Source organism: Zeus faber, assembly GCF_960531495.2.
Source record: "Zeus faber genome assembly, chromosome: 1".
Taxonomy (NCBI): Eukaryota; Metazoa; Chordata; class Actinopteri; order Zeiformes; family Zeidae; genus Zeus; species Zeus faber.
Window position 1 is genome coordinate 53,802,657 of NC_137193.1, and position 9,344 is coordinate 53,812,000.

At 41.8% G+C, this 9,344-nt stretch overlaps 2 protein-coding genes across 2 annotated transcripts; both read right to left on the reverse strand.

The window, feature by feature from the left end:
- Positions 1-194: 194 nt before the first annotated feature.
- On the reverse strand, positions 195-3,933 carry mdp1 (magnesium dependent phosphatase 1). Its single transcript, XM_080010613.1, has 6 exons — positions 3,720-3,933; positions 3,558-3,621; positions 2,828-2,935; positions 2,548-2,655; positions 2,077-2,162; positions 195-1,363 (listed from the first exon to the last, which is right to left on the reverse strand). The coding sequence occupies exons 1-6, from the start codon at positions 3,751-3,753 to the stop codon at positions 1,275-1,277; spliced, it is 489 nt and encodes a 162-aa protein (XP_079866739.1). The 5' UTR covers positions 3,754-3,933; the 3' UTR covers positions 195-1,274.
- A 1,617-nt stretch (positions 3,934-5,550) lies between these two features.
- cltrn (collectrin, amino acid transport regulator) lies at positions 5,551-7,937 on the reverse strand (the record flags this gene model as incomplete). Its single annotated transcript, XM_079997496.1, has 6 exons — positions 5,551-5,701; positions 5,805-5,999; positions 6,645-6,761; positions 6,891-6,976; positions 7,317-7,375; positions 7,913-7,937. The coding sequence occupies 6 exons, from the start codon at positions 7,935-7,937 to the stop codon at positions 5,551-5,553; spliced, it is 633 nt and encodes a 210-aa protein (XP_079853622.1).
- Between the last annotated feature and the right edge of the window lie 1,407 nt (positions 7,938-9,344).

The window sequence follows — 9,344 nt, forward strand, 5'->3', positions numbered from 1 at the left end:
GTCCGAGATTTTCATTAATGGAATTCAGTGAATACGTAAGAGTGCAAACTTTTTTTTCCTCGGACCAATCATTTATCTAATAAAAAAATCACTTGTGATTTTGCCTTTATTGATCTGTCACCACATTTACTTTCAGCACTTGCAAACTGCATATAATAATGCAAATAGCAAACAGAGAGAAAACAGTTGACGTTAAACAGTTTGACAAGTTATCGTCTGCAAACAACTTGGTTCCAAACAAATTTCAAAACTTGTTTTTTTATTGGGGTATTTATTGATTTATTAACATTTTTTTTAAGGTATTTATTTGACTTGAGCACATTAACAAATTGAATATTGTATATTCCCACAATGACTGCCGCTTTAATTTGTCACTTTCTTGCTAATCTCACTTATAACAATGGTCAATTTAAAGATTATTAAAACCATCATCCTACTGAGAATTAAAATTTTTCCATCTAAAATTTGACAGATACATTTTTAACCACATGGAGGAAGTACATAAAATACAGTTGAAAGAAAATACATATGAAAGGAAAAGCACAAAACACAAATTATTAGAAATACGAACATGCTCTGCTATTGGCTGAAATAAAGTATCAGTACTGAATTCACTACAAAAATTTGACCCTGAGCTTTATCCAACATGTCAGATATAACAGGCCTCGACTCGACAGGCCTCATTTTACACCAACCTCTCTAATGGAGAAAATGGTCTCTGTCAATCATTATACTCTAGGGAGACCGAACAGTCAAAGTCTATGCTGTTCACAATAAATATATTCGATTCGATCTGTGCTGGTGTTGGACGATGGTTTGCGTTCGGGGCTCGTAATTGGCAGTAAACAACTGATGACAATTCATTCTTCAAACTAATGCAGCGTTTAATGGTTTAGTCCTCATGTCAAGGTACTGTACACCTTCAACACAATGTAGTTGGTACCACTACACACTGCAGGAGTGTGTAAAGAAACATGATATTGCTTAAAAGAAGTAAAGATAGAAAACAGGTCTAACATAGAACTAGGCTTAATTACAATACATGAACTAAAACGTAAAAATAAATAAAAAAACAAGTAAAAATATGTTTGAAGTCAATAAAATGAGCAAGCAGATTCAACACTAAATATGTGCAGACGCCGTATGTATTTTCAGTTGACAGTACAACAAGGCCACCAAAAGTTATGCAGGTGAACAGCATCCGTGTCACCGTGAGACCGGTCTCTGGCGCCATACTCCCGTGCAGGATGAATGTGATCCCCGTAGAGCCGCCGTCACGTGCGGCTTCTCGAGGAAAAGCTGGCGACCTCGTCATTTACCAGTTTCAAAGTCACTCCATTACGGACCAGCACACAGTGGACACCTGTGATTCGGGGTTAAAAGGGAGTAGCATCTCACACGCCGATCAGCAATCACACCCTCAGCCGCCTGGGAGGTATTGAGACTATTTCACCTCCGTATGAATGCATGTGTGCATGAATGTGTGCATTTTTTTTTTAATATCAACCAAAAAGCTCTTTGCAGCCATTGTACTTAGAGCCATTAACAGATAGGCTGTTCAGTGGAGCTACAGGAACAAATAATAGAACCCATTATATTACCCCAAGTTTACGAGTTGAAGTTCAATTTGCCAGTTAATGTAACCATGATTGCGTTTCATTATCCACCTCACCCTAAGACCGGCAACATTGCACTCCATTGTTAACCACGGCTGCTCATATTGCTTTTTTGGAAATTGCCTGCTAAGCAATAACACGACGACTTAACAACATGTATTTTTTTTGGAATTGATAAGCAACGTTGGTGAACGTGGGCAATACAATGCGAGAGGAGTTATTATGTAGGGAATTCTTGAAACTTTTCCCCCTGAGAGAGGCGTGACACGCGGCCGAAACCAAAACAAAGAAAAACGCAACAAATCACTCCATTACCATGTCTTCAACCTTAAACTTAAATTATGCTGATTCCATCTCTGAATGACAGAACAACAGCTCATCCTTCAACAAAAGAAGGACAGCCTCCGCCAAGGTAGGCAGTCTGAGGAAATATGTTTCCATTGATGTCTGAAGTACTTACCAAGCCGACTGATGTCGGAGATATTTCTCTGCTCATCATCAAAGAACATCATGTCACTGTACTGGACTCCGCTGTCAGCCTGGAGCCTGGGGGAAGCACAACAGCGCCATTGTTATTCCACAACAACCGGGGCCGTGATGAGTTGGCTCGATGCTGCGATTTAAGAGGCAGTGACGTGAAGCGATCGATGCGACGCTCAAAAAATGTGATCAATATCGTGGCCAGAAAACAAAACAAATACAATTCACTGGGAAAAGGAACAGCCTCGGGTATAAAGGCATTACTATTGGAGAATTGTAGTTTTAAAGAGAAGAACAGAACTGTTATGAAGATGTTTCCTGCCTTCTTGACTTTTCGCTCTGGTTTTACAGATTTCACAATGTGAGGCCGAACTTTTTCCACCATGTTACAGAACTAAACAAAGTACAAAAAACTGCGGTCAGACTTCATTCAAAGATATTTAACCCTTACTTCTTAAAATGAGGGACCTTGGAACCGGGGTATATTTCTTTGAAGGAGATGTACTGGTTCAGCTTGAAAAGGGACAAGAGCTGATTAGCCCCGCGTACCTCCCCGGTGCTGAAAATGGGGGGGGAGAAAAAGGGTGACACGTCACGGCCTTTTACAGCCATAGACAGCCAAGACATCCTCCTATCAATTTAAGAAACAGTAAGCCACTTTAGCAGTGACACAACAGCCTCGCTAAGGCATAAAGCAGAGCAAAACAGCCCCCGATTTCTTGTTTGCTGACCGTGAAGCGACCCCTATTTTGATGCCCTGGCTGTGAAGAGATGCCAGGATTTCCACTGTGTCCTCATAAAAAGACACCCGCCGTCCCCCTGCGTCCACCACCGCTCCCCTGTAAAACAGAAATAAATAAAGTCATCGGCCGCACGTCTGTAAATCCTGTCACCACTGCCACGGGTGCCAACTGTACGGCAACCGAAGCCACGAGCTGCATAAAAACGAGTAATCATTCAAGGCAAGGAGAGGGTGTTTGTATGTTGCTGTTTTTATTGCATATTCTGTGCACAGGGGGCAATTCAAACAGCTTCAGATAAGGCACGAAAGACATAACAGGAAAGAAGAACAAACACAGAAATGAAAAGCTCAAAACATAATAACATTTAAAAACAGTCCTAGACACTCAAACATGGCGGGACTCAAACCCACACCCACCCAGCCATCAAGTCAGTAGCAGGGATACAAAATAAAGGAATAAATAATACAATTATATATAAATACGTGTCCGTGCATCACTTGTATTACTGATGAGCACCACAAGAGCTGAATGTGACGGAGTGCGTGCTTGACACAGGAGGGCTCTGCTGACGTCATGCGTCAGTCGTGACGTCAGCAGCGCTCTGGACCACGACCAAGACGTTCTATTAAAGTGAAGTTTGCTTTCTTATTTGAATTATACTATGTGACAAGCACACGAACGACGAAATATGAGTTTACATAATTCGAACCGTTCTTACGTCTTATCTTTGTGGAAAGGCGCTTCGACGTGCGTGTCCACCCAGAAGGGCCAGAGAGTGTAGTCTGGGAGAAAAGTGGGACACAAGCAAAACACGGACCTTCTCGCTGTGATACCCGACGTGGAAAACCGTGACGATTACGAGACATTAAAGCATACTCACCCAGGTCGAACACGACCAGTTTCGGTTTGTGCATAATTGGAGCAGACGTTGGATTAGCAATAGCCGGTATCTCCTACGATCGTAGTCCTACGCGTTAACTTCTGAAAATCAGATAACGAACAATAAAGTCACGTCTATGAGACAGTGGACTTGGTGACTATGCTACCGTTCAAAAAGAAATTCGAGTTTCCGGGTCATGCGGCGCTTTCCATGTGACTTCGGCTCCGGGGAACTCAACAGTATGCATTACATTAAACGACCACAAGATGCCGCTCGGAGTGTCATTAAGCAGGGGTCAGGTTCTTTTCCTGTTGCTAAGAATCTTTCATTGTCACGCAACACACCACACTACAACACGTGCATACACACACACACACACACACACACACACACGCGCTCCCAGGTACCAAGTGTCCATTGCCGGTCAGACCATGTGTGCATGTTTTGTTTTGGGGGGGGGGGGGTCCTTACTGATGGTAGGTGGAGGAAACCCCATGTGAGCACCGGGAGAACAGGCAAACTCCACACAGAAAGGCTCCTATTTGGGAGATAACCCGCCCGGAGCGCGGCGGGAATCAGACCCGGACCTTCTTGCTGCGAGGCAGCAGTGCCCTGCACCGCGCCACCGTGCCATAATGCAAGGCACTTTGAGTTGCATGTTGTTTATGAAAGGTGCTACAAAAATAAAGGTTATTATGTTCATGATTATGAATATTATTATTATTAGGAGCAGATCAGCAAAAGCCCGGCAGGCTGGACCCCTGTTGTTATTGTTTGGACTTCTAATTCTTCTTGGCATTTTTCGGGCTAAAAGTGTTTGGCCACAACAACCGCTGAACCCACTGAACCCTCGTTAGAACCGTGTTTTATGTGTTTGAGGCTCCAATGCTCCTTCCGTGAGTCACGTGGACGAGCAGGTGGTTGAGCACATTATGTAGAAATAAGCTGTGGAAACAGGTTTTGAGGATTGAAATGGATTTACAGACCTTCTGTGAATCCTTATTTGAGTCGGGATGGCTCACACACATACCTGGTACATGAGTTGGTATGTGATTTCCTCCCTCCGCCCCCAAAAGGCGTTATTGTGCTTACCACGAATGTAGCATTTAAACCTGTACATCACTTTTCGGGGGGGACCTCAGCCAAAGTTTCTGATGCTGAAATATCTGTTAAACCTCATGAAATTAGTTTAATATTCTGTGCGCCTGATAAATCAAGTCAAGAACACTGTGAAAGAAAAAAACAAATTTATTGATTTTATTCAGTAACAATGTGCAAGACGCTGCAATTTATTCCATTTCCGCCCACAGCAATAGAGCACTTTATACACATTTCAAGCTAGTCATCATGCAATAAAACAAAATACAATCATCCTTTGTGTATGACATTTAGCAGTAAAATAAATTAGTAATTAAAAAAATATTCAGTCATGATAGTTAAAAAAGCACTTCCAAAAGCTCTGTCTTATTTGTATCGGTGCAATCAGAACTACACAGCATTTTGATGAATCTTTAATTCGGGGTTTTCAGGGACTGTTTACATCAGAAAATCATCCACCAGGTCTCGTCACGTCCAATCAAGTTGCTTGGAATGGGACAGCACCTGACTTTAAATACTAAGCTCAAAAGAAAAACAACAACCTCTGAAAACATGGATTCATGAATTCACAAAGCACTGATTAGTAGTCGAAACTACGTCTGTACTCTTCCAAACCAAAGGAAAAACAAAGAAAATACCAGTTTAGAAGAAAAATAAAGATAAAAATAAACCTCCTGAGGGATATTTAAATCTTGTACCCTCATGTGAACCCAACTGCAGGTTTCACAAAGTTTTACATCTTCGTCAGTCGCTCGTCCTCCAAGAAGCCAGTGTTGTAAACACCATCTAGACTCTGGCACTGAATACCGTTCTCTGCTGCTTTCCCCTGCTTCTCTTCATCGTCCTCATCGTCGTCTTCCTCATCCACCTTCTCGTTGTTTTTGCTAGAGTCCCAGGCACGAGAGCAAACAGCATCACGAACATGTTTCGATCATGGGAAATCAGAAAATCGACACGACTCAATTTGCTGCATCTGGAAAGCCTCACCGTCTCTTTTGGAGCAGAGATGAAACGAGCAGGAAGATGATGCCAGCGCAGACCGCGCCGATGACCACCCCGAACACGATGAGCCACGGCGGGGTGTCGGGGTTGAAGGGAGCGGCGAAGGTGGGAGAGACGCCCTCGAACTCCAGTGTGCTGTCTGTGAGCAGGAAGGCGCTGTTGATGCGGTGCCTGGACAGCCTGGCGGGCAAATGGAAAGTCCAGATTGAGAAGGAAACGACATATAAATTCTTATTATAGGTTGATACTTTTTACACTGTTTGTGAGTTCAAATGTCTTTAATTTCGATGAGGTCATCACTGGTTCCCATCTCACAAATTCAGGCATTTCATTGAGTCTTATTTGTCATATTTGAGTAAATGAAGTCTCTATAGCATGTGATACCGCTTCTACCACTGCCATGAATAGGAATCATCACATCGATGGCTTAATGCAAAATGGACATTTTTGGAATTTTACAGGAGGGTAACAAATGTTTGATTCATTGTTATTATTGCATTCACAACAGCATATATGCACTACTTATACTTTGATATACGTTACGTTACACTTCAGGGAATGACTATTTTAAAAGATAATTGCATGAAAAACAGTTGCACCAATCTCAGTGACCTTATTTAAGTGCCAAACAAAATGTTGACGTTTTAAATCTTTATTCAATCTTAACTTTATTTTATACCAAAGTATGGTGACCTTGTCCTTTACCCCACTTGATAGACTCGACTTCGACTGATACATAAAAAAAGGTTTATTAAAAGGTTATTACAAAACTGGTTGTAATATCTCAATCTCCCTCTCCAAATCAATACAGTATTGTATTATTACCTTATAGCGTTCTCCACGTTCTCCTTGTCAACAAGGGTCATAGCGTCTTGCGGTGAAACTACCACAAACAGGAAGGACACCCTTGGTGACTGTTTACACACAAGAATGCTGGACACGCTGAGGAAATGACAGTAAAGGCGATTATAATTCATTGCTAATAGTAATAGAGATTAGAGATGGGGAGATATCAGATATTTTTGTGGTGTTAGAGTGATTTGTTCTCAAGAACGTTAGAATGCTTCTTACTTGAATGCCTCAGTGTTGTAGTACCTCCTCATGGCAAAAGCCAGAGTTGCTCGAAAAAGGAACATTTCGTTCTCATTCCACTCATACTGTAAAACAACATTAAGAACCGTAGGTTTTCATGTAGCTCCCTTTGCAATAGCTCCAGGATTACAGAGTGATCCAACCGGTTGATAGTAGTAGGAAAAGAAAATGGATTAGGTAGACAAAATAAACATACCGTTGAGTATAAAAGGGATACTATTGGATATATTGCTGTGAATATAAATGTGTCTCATGTATATTCATTTATTTATATATTATTGTTATTATTTTTTTATTTTTTTGTTTATTTATTTATTGATTGATTTATATTAAAATATACATGAGACAGTATAAAATATATATATATACACATTGTATTTAAATATAAATATACTGTATACTTACAGCTTTATCTCCCAAGGCGGTTTTGATGCTGAGTCGGACTAGTGTGCTCTCTGACGCACCTACAAAAACAACACACAGTTGGTGTCGCCACAGAATTGGACGTGTTTTTTCGTCAAATATAAGTTGTAATCTGAGAGGAAGTGAAATAACGTTTACTAATGTTCACTCAAGGTCATGTGTTTTCAACTGCAGAAGTCTAACCATTTCCTGCTTATTGTCTAAATTCAATTGGGAAAAATGTAGTTACTGTGAATTATATATATATATATATATATATATACATATATAGTTCAGGAGGCTTCCAAATGGACGAGAACAACTTTTATTATTTTTGAACCATATGCCAGTGGAATGAGGCCTACTGGCCTAGCAGACTCTGGTTTTGTTTTGGTGTTCTCAAAAACTGGCTTCATTCCAAATTAGTTGTAATTGGTAAACCACACCAACTCTGCCCCCCCCCCCCCCCCCCCCACTTCATTTCTATTTAACTGTAGATTAGATGCTGTATTGTGGTTCAAACATACATACAGTTCCATTTAAAAAAAACGGAATTAAGTCATTATTCAAGCTAACGAATGAAAGGATTTACTATTTACCTGATTCACAGTCAGGCTGTGCCATGATGGACGCAGAGCAAAGCAGAAATAAAACGATTCCCAGCATGGTTATTCGGTACGACGAAAAGTGGAGACAACACAAACCAAGGCGTGCGGTGGCTCATGTGGCCAGGGAGAGATCTGGGGTGGTCGGCAGTGAAACTCCAAAATGATAGAACCAGGGTTTAATGGTTAAACCAGGACACACCTTCCCGGCCTATCCTCGTCCGTAAGCCTTAACTATTCTTTCCCCGCCCGAGCGGCACTGCGTGGAAACAGTGAAGTGGAGTTAAAACGCCGCTGTTTGTTCAGGCTAAGACTCCGAGATACAGCCGGGGTGATAGCGGGAGGGACAGGCGGGTCTGGCGGCTCATTGTTTGCTCAGCGCCGAGCGGGTCCCCGACCTTACGTTTGCGACGCCAGCCACTTTTCACGTCGCAGCATCATTACTCTCAGCCGCTGTTTGTTTAACCAGAACAAGAAGGCGCTGGTTGTTGTTTTTTTCCCCAGCGGAGACATCGTTCTGGAGTAACAAGCGAGATACCGTGTATCAGCTTTTGAATAAAGCGCTGACGCCGTGGTCGGGCTTCTGTTTGGCGTCTGTACTTTAAATTGTTGGGTTGTAGCCGCTCAGTCACAACGGGCCGCAGTGTGAAGTTATTTTCTTTTGTATTATGTGTTATGCCGACTGATTTATTATTCCACAAATTGCCTGCCCCGCTTGGAATGTTAAGCATTGTTGCTCAAGGATGGACCAAGGAGGGACGGCTCGTACTGACATTCCCCACTAACTATACAAAAGTCTAATGAATGTCTGTGATGTAAAGCACAAATCGTTGAATTGCACAATAAATATTGCATTATGTTTGTTTTGTTTTCTAAACAACAAACTGGGCATCAAGGTAACGCGTTTTCTGGGCAAGATATGCATATTCATATTCACTTCCTCAGTCCCCCCCCCCGCGCCCCCAGCACCTGCCGCTCCTACGTCTCTGCACGGGCCTGCACATCAGTGCCTACCATGGTGAGCTGTGTTCAGAATAGAGGCCAAATGTTCATTACAAAGGAAAACAAATAGGGCTACCTATTTACTGTAAGATAGTGTCATTATATTACAGCAACACTGGAGCCACTTGATGTTTGAGTTGGCAAACTAGATTTTCTTGCTTGACCTTTCGCCATTAAAGGAGCAAGGATCAAGCAAGACTCTGGTAAACAGCGCAAGTTCCCAATTCAACATTGTGCTCAAGTGAAATTAATAAATTACTAATGAAGTAAAAGGAGAAGAAGTACTCGTTCAGCGTCTTGACCTCGTATTTCCTTTTGAAGACACATGCCAACATTAACAAATACATTTGCAATACATTCTACATACATATACATACACATTGCGTGAAATGTAGTGCCGCAAAAACATCAAGTCCTATCATAC

Excerpts from the sequence above, each read along its gene's own strand:
- mdp1 (XM_080010613.1), bottom strand. The coding sequence starts at position 3,753 with ATGCACAAACCGAAACTGGTCGTGTTCGACCTGG. Across the intron at positions 2,936-3,557 it reads CCTTTCCACAAAGATAAGAC|GGGAGCGGTGGTGGACGCAG; the intron begins GTAAGAACGGTT and ends TCTGTTTTACAG. Across the intron at positions 2,656-2,827 it reads AAAATAGGGGTCGCTTCACG|CACCGGGGAGGTACGCGGGG; the intron begins GTCAGCAAACAA and ends CCCCATTTTCAG.